The sequence below is a fragment of the Antrostomus carolinensis genome, unplaced genomic scaffold, assembly GCF_000700745.2.
Source record: "Antrostomus carolinensis isolate BGI_N321 unplaced genomic scaffold, ASM70074v2 scaffold13224, whole genome shotgun sequence".
Classification (NCBI taxonomy): domain Eukaryota; kingdom Metazoa; phylum Chordata; class Aves; order Caprimulgiformes; family Caprimulgidae; genus Antrostomus; species Antrostomus carolinensis.
The window spans coordinates 1-15,286 of record NW_010310156.1 but is presented as its reverse complement, the minus strand read 5'-3'; the positions used below and the strand labels follow the sequence as shown (position 1 = coordinate 15,286).

Here is a 15,286-nt window from a genome sequence, read left to right as displayed (position 1 = left end):
AAAAAAATAAATTTTATTTAATTTTTAAAAACTTCCGCAGAAATATGAGTTGGTTATACAAATATTTATTTATTTTCATGTAAAATTTTCATCAAGGTAAGTTTAATAGAATCTGCAGCTGAGTCTGTACTGGAGGTGACATAAAGATTTACAGCGAGATGAGGGTGACAAGTCTGGATTACCATTGGGTAAAGCCAAAACCAAGGAACCTTAGTTTTCTTCCTACACCATTTGAAAGTTGCCACAGCAGCTAACTCCAGCCCTAGTCTCACAAGCTTTGTGCAACCCAAATCCAAACCCATTAGAGAATACTGATGGCAGGAGAAAGCATTGAGTCAAAGCCCAAGCAGACACTCTGGAGTCACCCAGCAGTGTCCCTCACCAAAGGTGAGAAACTTTATAATAACTCAAAACAACTAGATGCAGTTGCTTTTTCGTTTTCAAAAAAGCCTTATTAAATTTGGCAGAATAATTCTTTCGGCACTAGTTTGAGGCAGGGAAGGAAGAAACTGGTCTCACTTTACACAAGTAAAAGCCAGCAAAAGACCATGGCAGGGTCATTGCTAGAAACATTAGAAAATATCATCTCAGGGGTTTTGAGACAGGTGTTTTCAGTTCCCTCCCAATAAAACAGACTAAGCAGGAGGAGCATTATGCCACTACTCACCCCGTATCACCTGTGTGTTTGTGGGTAAAAGCCAGGATATCTGCAGCTCTGCCAGTGCCCTCATAGACCACCACGGGGACAGCTGGGCTGGCCCTCACGTACTCCCACACCATTAGGATCACATTGGGGCCTCCTTCAACCACCAACCCAACTACAGGTACACCTTGGCCCATTCCTGTTCCAAAACACACCTAAACCAGTTACAAACAGGTCTCAGTCACACAAAAAAAGAACAGCTGGTAAATAAACACTCATTAAGGAGTCTCATAAAATGGCTCAATGGAGAGGAAATCATGACTTCACCATCTCTAATTTTACTTTCACAGAACCCCTGCAACCAAATAAAAAAGACCATGAAAACCTCCTGATAAAATTGTAACCAGCCCTAGGATTGGAAAGAAGAAACATCTTTCAGAATAACCCTCTGCCCTTTACAATAGCTCTTACACTCAAGGACACTGACAACATGTCATCAATATTCATTCGCTTACCATACAAAAGTAACCAGGTAATTCTTTACAAACTTTCTTAAGTGTTACAGCAGGCAGGCTGGTTTTTTTAACAATCGGAAATAAATTTCAAATAAGATCCTATAGAAATGGAAAAACAACAGGAAGTCTCAAAACTTTCGCAAAAAGTATTGCAAAAACTCATAGTAAGAAAAGATATAAGAGGCTGAGTAAGAAGCTCTAAATACGAACACATAAAAAAATTAGTAAATTTCTAAATTTGTAAATACTATAATATGAGCAGATAAAGGAAACAAGGATACAACATCGTAACTCTGCTAACATCTTTTTAACTAACCTCAAGGTTTAATCCACTAGGTAAGAATGAACTTCCACAAATAATTTATACAATCTAGTGCATAAAAAGGTTACTTGTCTACGTAATAAATATTTCAGTCATGATTTCTATAACAGTAATCAGTTACTGTATAGGCAAACAATGGAAGTTACATAATCTGACAAACACACATTGGCTGAAGGTATTCCTTTCGCAACCAGTCTTTGTTTCTGTACACAAGGAGGTCACAGGTTTGTAATATAGAAGAGTGATGAAGATAAAAGTAGTGAAGAGGGGAAGAAGGATTCAAATTCCACTGAATGTGACAATTTTTCCACCTAGCAAAATGCTGGGAAACAATCTAGTGGTGATATAGAGATCACACAAAAGTTCAAAGTGAGCAAATGCTGAATACCTAATAAATAATCTGACTCATTTAGATGTCTCTACAACTGAGAAACCAAAATGCAAGTTAGCCCAAATGCATAATGCTTTATAACAAAGCTGTCCATCTAATTTTTCTGATATTCAGAGTTAAAGACACGTGCCATTAATAACTTTCAACCTCCATGATATGTGTGGCAAATGAGGATGCACAACATGTAACAGGAAATGCCATGTCCACAACTTTTAGGATAGGTCTTTCTCTCGTGAAGCTGACCACAGCAGTACTCACTTGTATGTATTTTTTGAAGTGATATGTACTTCTCCAAATTCCTTCTGAGTATCATTTCATTACCATACTTGCCTACTGTCCCATCATCTGCCATTAGAAAATGAGAATGCATGCTGTTGAGGGTACTTAGCTTGCTGAGCGGATTACCAAGAGTCTGGTACAGGCAAACTACCTAAGAAAACCAAAATAAAAAGATCTTCAGAGAAACCAACAAAATATCATCATTTATGTTGCCTCACTTTATGTATTTCTTCATCAAATTGTGATCTTCTGAAAGCCTCCATCATGCTTTTTGCTGCTTTACTCAAACATGGGTTTTCATCTGATTCTTAACTGCAACCAAACCACAACTAATACCACAGAAAGCATTTCTGATTAGGCTTGCAGTCTTTAGGCAGAGTCACTGCCTGCCTTTCTTTGCAAGAGTGGAAACACAATGGCATATTTTTCCTGGGTGTGTTCCCATTAAAAATATATGAGCCATCATTAATCAGGAACGATTTCACCTTACTTGTCAAGTATTTTTAGACAGTTAAGTAGACTGTGCCCTCACATTGGCACTCATATAAAGTTCTAGTTTATGAATAAAAATCATACATACTAATAGCCTATTTGTGCATACCATTAACCTGATTGCTCATCTTGAATCACATGGATATAGAAATACAGCATTTGCAGCTGCAAAAGAATTGCCTAATTAATTACAAAATATTCAAAAAGGAATGGCAATTTCCTGTAAGAAGAGAAATATTTTAAAACTAGTCATTTACATTTGAAAAGCAAAATACGGTGCCTCAACATGCCACAGAATTCTACTGCTGAGTAAAACCTAAGCCTCTGTGCCAGAGAAAAAATATCAAAACAATGAAACAAAACAAGCAGAAAATAAAGTATGCAAGAAAGCTATAACATCCCCTGAACATGAAGTCTTTTACCCTTAGAATGTGTCCAACTCACATCTTTTCCAATGAGATCCCTCTGGTTCTCAATGATACCCCATGGAGGAATGCCAACAGCACAGATTTTTCTCAGGTGTGGTGAGGCACGGCCTTTCAGCGCATCCCCCACATGCCTGGACACTCCTAGACAGATAATTAAATAATAATTTTTCTTCTAAATTTGGAGACCTGCTCCAGGATAACAATGAAAGGGTTTCCCATCATTTAATTTATTCTATGGTTACGTTTTAACCAGAAACAAATGATCCCACTCCACTTGTATATTTGACATACACTGCAGGAATTGTAAGGCTCAGACATAATGCACCAATACTTCAAACTCAACACATATTTGTAATTAATAATACTCATATATGTTGCTAATGGTACTTTCTGCCTCCATAAAAACTTTATTATTTCCATAAATGCACAAAACAGTTCCCCTGTAAGATTATGAGACTGAATAAAAGGTCAAGAAGTAAAAATTCTTCAATTCTGTGGCTCAGTGACCACCTCAGTTTTTGAGAGCAGTCTACAGGGCGTTTCAGATACTAATAGACTGATTAATGGACTATAATAATTCAAAATTTCTTAATTACAAAACACAAGTTAAATTTAGATTTGAAAACTATTTCAAAAAACAGCGATCACAGTCCCCAGAACCTAAATATTTCATTAAGCAGATAAAATTACTGCAGATAACTTCTGGTTATCTACTATCAGCATTTCTTATCATATGCAGAATACTCTGCTCTTTAATAAAAAGGAAATATTAGAAATATTTAGAATGCCTGTCAACAGCAGAGGAATGTCATGTTACTCTTCGAATTATGCACTGTTCCTTTAAAAAAAAAAATAAAAAGCTTAATTTTGTGTTAGAATATCACAAATTATCAAACGATTTAATTATATTCACCATAAATGTATATGCTGATATGCAGAGAAAGAACACCAGAGGAAGACTGAAACAAAGAAAAATAATTACACTACCGCTGTTGATGCCTTCTGTAAATATCCATGCTCCCGTAGTCTCAGCAGCCTTCACCAATCCTTTGCTGAAAACCTGCTTGACCTTTGAGGGAAGCTTGAAATTTTGAATACCTCCATGAACTGAGATCACTAGCTTTGGCAACTCCATCTGCCATTCTTTAACCATCAGGTGCAACAGCTGATCCAAATTGCTATCATAAGACAATCTAATATACTGGAAGAAATAATAATGGCTAAAATAAACATCCTTTACTTACTCCATGAGAAGAAATCACAAAATCTTACAAATTCTCAGCATTAACATCTTAAAGATTTTATACAGGATTAGAACTTTCATAATATTGCTAACACTATAGCACAAAAATACATCAGTAAGCAATACAGACAGCAAGACAGACTATGCTTAATCGCTGTGAAGTTCAACATAAAAATATCATACACACACTCTAACCTGACTTACTTTTAGGTTGCCCTGCTCTCTTAAGACAAACAGTCTCATATTAACCCAAAAGCACTTTTTAAATCTTTCTTATGCTGAAATTATAAAAAGAAGTCGGACGTATAAACCCAGCATCTGTTACCTTGGCATGGTAAGTGTGATCTCCATCTTGAAAACTGATCGTACCAAATGCATCCGTTGGACTCGTCTTTGTGTGTTCTTGCACAGACCATTCCCCATCATCTCTCTGGGGGGCAGCCTGATAAACAGGCCAGCTAAAATCTACTCCTGAGTGATCTCCAATCAGCCGTCCACAGCAACACCTCACATCAAAAACAAATAAATGGTTTTATATCACACTTGCATGCAACTCTGGAATCTTCATCAGAATAGCCCAAATAGTTTTTATACAAAGAAGGATATTCTAGCCTGCTGACATGGAATATAATAAAAATTAACTCATCCGAAAATATCTTCACAATGGCAAAATGATATTGATTTAAATAATAAATATGTTTTGTTGGATACAGGGTTTGTTCTCTCCCTGAGGAACACTAATAACAGTTGAGGTGTTGGACCAGATGATCTTCAAGGTCCCTTCCAACCCAAACCTTGTGGTGATTTTGTGTGACTCTGAAACAGTTTCAGGGTCCCATACAGCCATTCTGACCTGAGTAAGGCAGCTCAGACTTAACCGTCTCTTATGTGAAATTTCAGAGAAGTATCTTAGGACACCGAGGTTTGCTACAGTTATTACCACAGGTTATTCTAGGTATTGAAAAAAGATCTAGGAGTTACCACCATTAATCAGGAGGAGGGGAGCTATCCTGTCTAGAGAGAACTTCCAGGTGACCTTTATACTAACCCTTGGATGCCAGCAAAGTGAATATACAAAATAAATGGACTGAAGTGCACTGTTAAGGGAAACTTAGCAGAAGTTTAGTTAGCATTAAAGATTTGCAACTGGATGAATAATCCAGATTCCAAATTCAATCAGTACTGCTGTCATACAGCTTTCAACAGGCTCCAGTCTCTTCTACATGATTAACTTCAATGTAATATACAGTGACATCTGACAGTCCAGGTTTCCTTTAAACATTTCAGAAGTTAATGTACCCTGGGAAATGGAGATAAATTCTTCCCTTTTAGTCTTTTAAGATACCAAACAGCCTTCAACAACCCAAACTCAACAACTGCCTTAGGACTCCGATGTATTACTTGTGTATCTAGGGGCAGGTTAGATGTAACATTCAGAGGTACATTCAGAAAGAGAGAGAGTTTTCTGTGGAGATGAGTAAGACTAACTGGTGAAAGAGAAATATATTAAAAATAACAAACTAACAAACAAAAACAAACCCCAAAACAACCCTAAGCAAACTAAGGAAGTGAACCACTTTAGAAAGGCACTTTTTGATACTCAGAAACCAGAAAATTACGTTTGCACTCTGATTTTTCAACACATGCAAATTACATTTGATTGATTCAATGCTCTGCAAAAGCAGATTGGAGAAGGAAGCCTCCTACATTCTTGGGGAGTTAATAACTCAATTAAACAATCTTATTCAGTGGAGAATTAAAGAGTTGTAGAAGCCTAGTACTGCAGAAAAGACTTGAGCTCTGTTGTCACATGTACGATGATGGTTAGCTGCAAGTCAAAAGGCAATAGGGTCTACTGAAAACACACAAAATTTTGTCAAACTAATTCAATGGGGACTAGCTAATCTAGGCCACCTACTCCTTTTCCCTAGCTGAGACAAATAGTAGGATATCGCAGAAATCTAGGGACTTCCCAGAAAGAAGTCAGGCATAAGCTCACAACTGAATCCTGGAAACATGAAGAGGAAATAATCTAGCTGGGTGCGGGAAGCCTCACAGAGGGGTTTTTATTGCCAAATTACTCTAACCAGAGTTAGTGTGTGACTCCACAACCATTTGCACTGTGGCGGTGTGTCCTGGGTCTGGTTAGGATGGAGTTAATTGTTCACAGGGAACTGGGAGTGGAGCAGCCGAGGCAGCTTACCCAAAAGGGGCGGAAGCAGGTATTCCATACCATGTGGCGTCAGTATTTGCTCAGTATTTAAAAACAGGGAAGTTCCAGAAAGGGGGTGGGTACCAGGTACCGCGGTTCGGGAGCAGGCTGGGGGTCAGGTGGCGAGCCGTTTGGTTCCCTCTATCACTTGTGCTGCATATTCTTTCATTAGTAGTGTTGGTGTTATTATTGAGTGTTGTTTCCCTCTTCCCTTACCATCCGAGTAAACTGCTCCTGTCTCTCCCTGGGTTTATATTTTCTCCTCCCCATCCCACTGGAGGGGATGGGGGGTGAGAGAGCCGTTGTAGTTAAACCACCACATGGTGGCAGAAAAAAACACAGGGATTACCAGACAGGGCACGGGAGCTGCTGAAATAAACTCCTGATCTAGGAACCTCATTTTGATGACCCCAAAAGAAAAACCCACTGTAATTTTGCCTCCTCATAGGAAAACCAAGACAAGCAGGTCAAGGCTTACCAGCGAAATAAAAAGCATCCAAGCTGGAACTTGGAGAATAAGCCAGTCACACCAAGTTACTTAAAAATAATCAATTAAATTGATCAATACAGATGGGAGGTCATTGCTGAGACTGTGCTGTCAAATGATGTGTAGACTCAGAATCCAAGAGTCACTACAGAAACATATCTATACTAAAAGTGTTTCAGAGCAATGTAGCTACACAGCAGATGATAGCATAAGGGAAGCAGATCTGGATAAAATCTACCCACAAAGAGCCCAAAGCCAATGACTGTAATTGTTTAAGACTTGCCCTGCATACCCCAAAGGAAGGACCAGAAGAAAGAGGTAGTTTTGATCTTATTATTGGTCTTCAGAGGACAAATTTCTCCACAGCTTAGCTATTAGCCTCCATGCTCCAGGTTTTTTTTTTTGTTTGTTTGTTTTTTTCTGCTTGCTTTTTGGGGTGACTCCAGGATAAGAGACAGCAAATGTCAGGAAAAAAAAAATGATCTTTAGATGAAAGATGAGAAAAAAACATAGACACTGTATTGTTCTTGAGTCCTGAAAATACCTTGTGGTCACTCTACTGTTCCTAGAGTGGTGTCACAATAACAAGACCTATCACCCAGGAGTCATTCTCAAAGATAGGGAACCAACAGCAGTCCCAACTAAATACCACATTCACATTACTCACTTAGATACCACATTACACCATGTGACTCAGCAAGTACCAGTGCTTGGAAGAACAACAATGAAAATCAATCAGGATCATCAACAATGGATTAACATTTATAAAATCTGAATTAATTTCAGCCCATCATCAAAACATGAGCACAGAATGACTACCTCATTTGTTACTATTCCGTACAGAGTCACATCAGCAGCCCCTCCTAGAGCCAGAGAGACTTTTCCCCAGGAGGGCAGCCCAGCAGTGGAGCCAGGGCCTGGAGAGGGAGCACCATCTCCATCCTTGGGGATTTCACACTCTGATTTTGTGAAGCCCTGAGCAGCCCTGTCTGACCTCCCAGCTGAGCCTGCTCTGGGCAAGGGCTGGGACTGGAGACCTCCGCAGGTCCCTGCTGGCCTGAGTTATCCTGTGATCCTATTAATATATCATATCCTTCGAATCAAAGTGTCTTTGCAATGACTTTACCTTCTTTGCCTCAAAGGCTCACTAGGCTCCTAGTGAAAGAGGGAACAATGTCAGTTAACACAAAAGCAGAGCCCTGGAAAAGTCACACTTTAAGCAACAAGGGGAAACCTGGAGGGTTGTAATTAAGGTAAAGGCAACTGCAGTAGGCCAGACTACAAAATCAGGTGCCCTAGCAGGCAGGATTTTAGAGACTGTGTCCAAAAATATGCCTAAAAGGTTAGATATAAAGACAATTTCTGAGAAAATCTCAGATGTGTAAGGATGCAGTAGTTCGGCATCACATTCCTGAATATTCACGCACTGTCCAAAAATATGCCTAAAAGGTTAGATATAGAGACAATTTCTGAGAAAATCTCAGATGTGTAAGGATGCAGAAGTTCAGCATCACATTCCTGAATATTCATGCAGTGAGATTCATCTAGGTGCTGCCTGGGACGTGATTGTGAGCACTGCCCTGAAGAGTACATAAGGGCCATTTCAACACACCAGTGAAGCATGGACAAAGGTGCCAGTAAGTTACTCAAATCTTATTAGCAAATACTAAACGGAGTTACTCTACTTAGTACTAGCAAATAGTTGCATAACCCACTCATAAACTTTTTGCAAACCTTGGAAGATCTCTGCAAGTAATGAATCACTAATAGATTTCATTTGCCTACACTATTAGGTCAAATTATAGTAGGCATCAAGTACACTCACACTCCTTTTGGAATGTTGTGGAAAATTACAGATCTCTGGAGCCCAAAAATCTGTTTCATTGTTCATCTAATAAATACAATATAACCAGTTGTAACACTCACATGAAAATTATTTCCCCTGGTAGTAACAGAAAAAATATCCTAGAACAAAGCTATACAAGATATACAAGATGTACAAGAAGACAAGAGCAGTTAACATTTAGGAAAATGTACCTGCAAGATAATGGCTGACCAAATGTACATCAGACACACACACATTTTGCATATATACACAGACCAAAAAATAGGTTTCACATTAATTTAAACAGCATGAAAATGCTCAACAAAAAGTGAAAGAAACAACTACAAGATTAAAAAAAAACCCACAAAGGTACAGGAGGTCTTTACAAAGAAAGGTGAAAGAAAAAAACTAACCCACCCTGTGGGGTGCACAATTCCAGTTTCTCTTAGTGCTTCTCCCACTGTAGTATTCCCATTCACACAGCTAAGCAGTCTTTGATTAGGAGGCTGCTTTGGTGGAAACCTGATCTTGGTTTGGTTTTCCACCTCCTCCAGATTAATTTTCATACCAGTAAGCTTCCATGACCAAATAACAACATGGTCACTCTGCGGGGGAAAGGGGGAGGACTGTAGAACTGCTGTAGTCTTGATTTAGATGGGATTAAACCACTGTATTTTTAAAGAACAAATTACTAAACCAAACTAACTCCAGCTTAGATACCCACCTGGGTACCTCAAGGTTAGCAGGAAGCATTAAAATCTTCCCCACATTTGTACTTCAAGAACACCTGCAAAAATCTTTGAATCTCTATTCTTTGCTCTAAAGCAAAATAAACACGTGACCATTCCTTCAGAGGGAGTTGTCTCTTTCTGAACACATGCTGCACAGATGATTTGCTTCACTTACAAAGCCAACACCGCTCTGTATACTGGTCCTTAACAGAGATCTGATTTCAAGGAGTAACTTACTTGGTTTTTGGAAAATGTGACTCCTGTTTCACATAAATCTTAGAAGCAAAATAAAATGTGAAACACAAAGATAAAGCAAATAATCATGCTTGTGCAGGTGACAGGACTAGTTAGCACCAGCTTTCTAGTTGTTAGTTATCAGAAACCCATTGTTTTCTGTTGCTTCAGCCTTCAAGAGGCCTTTAACACAAAACAAATGTCCAGGAAAGTTAACATTTTTGTTCCAACAATTGATAATTTATTATCATAAACATAAAGTATTGAAAACTGTTTGGGAACACCACCTGAACAACAAATGTTGGACTGAAAACAACTAATTAGTACAAGCCACAAAACTCTAACTCTCTGAAAAACCCACACACAAGTTAAAAGCACCAAGTGATGTAATCTTTGTTGCTTGCCTTCCCAAAAGCAGGGACTCAGAATGCCCCCTGCAGAGAAGATGAAAACATCTTCAGAAAACCTGTCATCAGGAATGTTTCTATTACCCTCTTTCTTCTCCCTTTAATTTGTTCTTTCTCTTTCCATAATTCTTACTGTTCTTCATTGCTTTTGTCTCTCTCTCTCTCCTTCATATTATCCAGGATATGGCTGGAATTGTTTCCCATTTAAAGGCACACTTCTGCCTTTCACTCCTCAGAAGATTAAGACAAATTCATTCACACAAAGTATTTGGATAAAATCTTCTATTGCAAATAAATTAAAGGTTATCATACAATTTATTTTACCCAGATTTATACTAAACATTTTCCAGCACACAGCTAGAAATGCTGCTCTGAAAATATAAGAGGAAGGTTATTTTTGTTATTACATCCTTTACTGGGAATGCCCATCACTAACATCAGGTCATTATAAAAATCATAGATATGTATTTATGAACTCCTACCTGATTAAATTCTGGCACACCTGGCATCCTGCAGGACACCTGAGACAAAAGATGGATAATTATATATTCTTGTATAAAAGAAAAATCTCTAATGGTATTCATAAAATATAAATTCACCTGTGAAAAAATTCTCATCAACAACATTAAAGGCTGTATTCTGCTGCACTCACCCCTGGAAGATGCAGTGGGTAACTTCAGTGACTTGTTTGGCATTTTACATCTCAGACTGTATGTCAAAATTCTGCATTTCATGGAGTTATCTATCTAATCTACACTACCCATGTGTTCAAAACAGCATGATCAAAATTGTTGGTGGTAAATAGCTCCTTTTCAAACTGGCAACCTGTCACAGGTGAGGTCCCCCAGCAATTGATATTGGGCTCAACACTGTTTAATATCTTCTTAAGTGATCTGGACGATGGGATCATGTGTACCCTGATGAAGTTTGCTGATCATACCAAACTGAGTGAGGAAGTGGACAATCCAGAAGGGAGAGTCACCCTGCATGAAGACCTGGATAGGCTGGAAGAGTGGGCTAACAAGAAACTTCTGAAGTTCAACAAGGACAAGTGTAAAGTCTTGCACCTGGAAAAACATAATCTGGGAGTGCAGCACAGGTTGGGATCTCCCTGGCTGGGGACCAGCTCTGTGGAAAGGGACCTGGGTGTCCAGGTGGACAACAAGTTCAATATGAGTGAACAGTGTGCTGCTGTGGCAAAGAAAGCCAACAGGATGCTGGGTTGCATCAACAAGGGCATCACCAGCAGAGATACAGAAGTCATTATCCCACTCTACTCTGCGCTTGTCAGGCCACACCTGGAACACTGTGTACAGTTTTGGTCCCTGTTGTGCAAAAAAGATGTGGACAGGCTGGAGAGGGTCCAGAGAAGGGCCACAAAGATGATCAAAGGACTGGGAAGCCTGGCACATGAGGGAAGGCTGAGAGAACTGGATTTGTTCAGCCTTGAGAAAAGAAGGCTGAAGGGACACCTTATCACTGTGTTGCAGTACTTAAAGGGCAGCTACAAAAAAGATGAAGACTCCCTTTTTCACAAGGAGTCATATGGAAAAGACGAGAGGTAATGAGTACAAGTTACTCCTGGAGAGGTTCCAATTGGCCACAACAGGAAAATTTTTCACAATGAAAACAATCAGCCACTGGAATAATCTCCCCAGGGAAGTGGTGGATTCCCCAACATTGGACACTTTTAAGATTCAAAAAGGTTGGACCAGATGATCTTTGAAATCTTTTCCAACCTGGTATTCTGTGATTCTATGAAAATTACAAGTTTACATCTTCAGAATGTGATTTCACCAAGTTTATTTAGGCAACACCATCCACTAGATAGGCAATCTGGAATGCCAAATTACGTTTGCTTTCTCAGGTCTTAAAACACTGGTTGAGAATTTGATCTTTTCCTTACTCTTCACACACTCTATGCCAGCCTGAGCAGAAACCTCTGTCTCAGAAGACTGATCAGCAGCAGGCATTATTCTGAAGAAGGGAGAAAATGGTACAGCTGTAACTCCATGTAAGTCAGTCTCTCAATTGGATGCTATACCACAGTTTTCTTATTGGACTGCGAGCAAACATATCTAAGAAGCCTAAGAAGGTCAATTGTTGCCAATTTCTAATTCAAACAAATGGCCTAATTTAAAAAATATTGGTGACAGTACCTATGAAAATCCATAAATGCCAGCAATCACCAACTGGGGCATTGTAAAACTGCAAAGAACTTCATCCACGCTACACACAAAGCCCATAAAAAATTATTCTGATTCTATCTAAATGTAACAGAAAGAAAGTGAACTTCATTGTTTTACCTGTGAGGATCTTTTGAACTGGGAATGATATGTGCACATTCTCTTTTACTGAAGACTTCTTCAATCCAAGATTTGGTGGACTGAAAAGAAATTTCAAATGTAATTGTATTCCTGAACTTAAGAACATAATGTCAAAAATTGCACTATAGCATCTATAAGGCTGTTTATGCATAACATAACCCTGAATGACTCCCATCACGACATTAGCTGAAATCAAACACTATAAACTGAAGCTACAACTTTGAACACTCTTAGACCTTCTCCCCCAAGCTTTACACAGCTCCACAGAAAAAGCAACATTAAAATTTATGCCCACTCCTCATTAACATAAAAATTATTTAGAGGATCTGTCAAACACATGTACAAAAGAGGACATGGTAAGAATGAATCAGAACTGCCTAAAGGACTGCACTTTTCTGTGCAAATGACAATCTTACTAAAGCTGTAAGTTTCAGGAAAGGCAAGATTTCCTTGTTACCTGAAAGAGATGGTTGATTCCTTCTTTGATTATTCTTAACAGAGTTAAGCATAGTTTCATCCTGTTTATACGTTCACTGAACTAGGACTACAGTAAAACGCAAAAGCGGTGACCAAGGACTAGACCTAGCTCTGAGAGTGTATGTCAGGTGGGTTTTTTTCCACTGGCCTCCTGGGACACTGTGAAAACCGTCTCAGTGAAGTCTGTTGCAGCTGAGTAAACTGAACAGTCATATTGGTACACAGATTTTTTTCAAAGAATCTCACTGGAAGTCTTTGAACCTCTTTCTCTTCACGTCTATCAAGGACCAAATTCCCTGAAAGGAATGACAGTTTTCAGATGCCGAACTTTGAAATCTCTGGGATTAAACTGTGTAAACACTGGAAGCAAAGGATTTTTTCTTGTTGTCAAAAGGAAATACCCCCAAAATTAAACATGCAATGGACAGATATTTTATCATAAAGAGTAAATAGAATTATACTGACCATTATTGTTTCATCGTTTCTCATGTTCATCTTCATCTCACTCTCTGTCTATCTGTTGTCTACCTTATACACAGACAGCAAGCTCTCTAGGACAGGACACAGTAGCATCCTGGTTTGTGACTGGGCATGCAAGGCAAACAGCAAATAATAAACATTGCCTCCTTATTCACTCTTCACATTTAAAAATGATTGTTCTTCTGCAAAATGTCTACCCTGTAAAAATACTTATGGTAAGCACTTGTCTCCATACTTGTTTGTAAAAAGTGTCTTTTGAACAATGACTTAGAAAAGAATTAAATTCCTGAGAATGCCAGTAATCCAACTTACTAAGAGTACTGCTGGGATCATTTTATGGATGGAGTTCAGCAATAATTCTTATAAAAAAGAGTACCTCTCATCTTCTGAATGGCATTAATGATCCTTAATAAAGCAAGTCCGTTTGAGGTTTTTTTACTTCAGCTTCACATCCCTAAATAGCCCCACATGATCTCCCAGCCAGAAATGAAGTTATGGAGGGCCAAGAGCTACCTGAGTAAACTGCTGCCTTGTTTGCAGGTGGGGACTCCTCTTCCACCAAGACTAATGGGAATCCTACCTTTGGTTTTGAAGTACTTTGAACAGGCCCTCACTGAGAAAGGTTAAAGAGAGCATTAAAAAGCAGTTTTCTGGTATTGCTGTCCATGTGTATTCTTCTAGGGGCAGCTAATTGAACTGTGTCTGATTGAGCTTCAAATGAAGAAATAATAGCGCAGAAGACCCTCAGGGCTGGACAGAGCACAGACACGCAAGAAATTTAATTATCTTAGAAAGAGATCTACTGAAGACAAGGTGCAAAAATTAAATCCAGAGAAAAACTTTGGAAACAGTGAAGCAAATTTCATTACTTGAGGGCAAGTACACACTGCTTTCAAAAACCTTTCAGTAGTACTCTTGTTAGATATCACTACTGTCTCATGCTTCCTAAACCACTTTATTCTAGCTGCTTGAGCTACCAAGCAAAACAGTGAAATGTTTCTAATGTGACAATACCCTGAAACTCTGATTCTTCTGAAACCCATTACTATTTCTGGTAACTGGTTTTCAATCAGAACTAGGGAACAAAAAAATCTTTTTATGTTATGGGATGCCCTGCATAAGAATGAACTTTACCAACCTTTTCATTAACAGGAAAGGGTGAGACAGAATGGCCAAGAGGTTGACAAGTCTTACAGTAAGGTAAGTCTTTACTACGGTAATATGCTCAGCATCCAACTGATATCACTTCAATTTAGTAAGAGCACTAGTAGTTCAAAGTAATTCTAAGGAAGCTGTTGGCATTGCATAGTATCAGGTAACCTCCCTTGAGCTATTTTACCTCTAGCATGACATAGTCTGGAAATCAAGCATTGTCTGGGTGTTGTGAAAGCAAGCATCGGAGATACACAGCCCAGTGTAACAGGAAAGCATTGCACCAGCCTAGCCACCAACAGTAAAATGTGCTGCCAGCTGAGCAAGGCACTGGCACGCTGCTAGTCTGTATGTGAATACACCTGAAAAGGGGTGTCAGAGAAGTTTTTATCTCCAAAGCTCAGTATTCCTCACCATAAAGTTACACGATACAAGATAAAATACAAACCAATAATTTCAAAGTGGGGATAAGTCATTTGGTACACAACAGCTGTTTCAAAATACAACCTACAGTCCTTGGGGATGGCAACATGCTGTGTGAGTTGAAGTTACAGCATGTAATATGGGAGATGAAAAGGCTTCTTGACAGGCTTGAGAGGTGGGTCTATGCCTGTTCAACAAGGCCAAATGCAAGGTCCTGC

The 15,286-nt window shown here is 38.9% G+C and overlaps 1 protein-coding gene across 1 annotated transcript; it reads right to left on the bottom strand.

Moving 5' to 3' along the window:
* Positions 1 to 663: 663 nt before the first annotated feature.
* LOC104519952 (transient receptor potential cation channel subfamily M member 6) lies at positions 664 to 12,595 on the bottom strand (the record flags this gene model as incomplete). The annotated part of the gene is made up of 6 exons (XM_029084585.1): positions 664 to 842; positions 2,130 to 2,301; positions 3,087 to 3,211; positions 4,058 to 4,271; positions 4,639 to 4,819; positions 12,516 to 12,595. Coding segments are annotated over 6 exons (951 nt in total), but the record flags the coding sequence as incomplete, so codon positions are not given.
* Between the last annotated feature and the right edge of the window lie 2,691 nt (positions 12,596 to 15,286).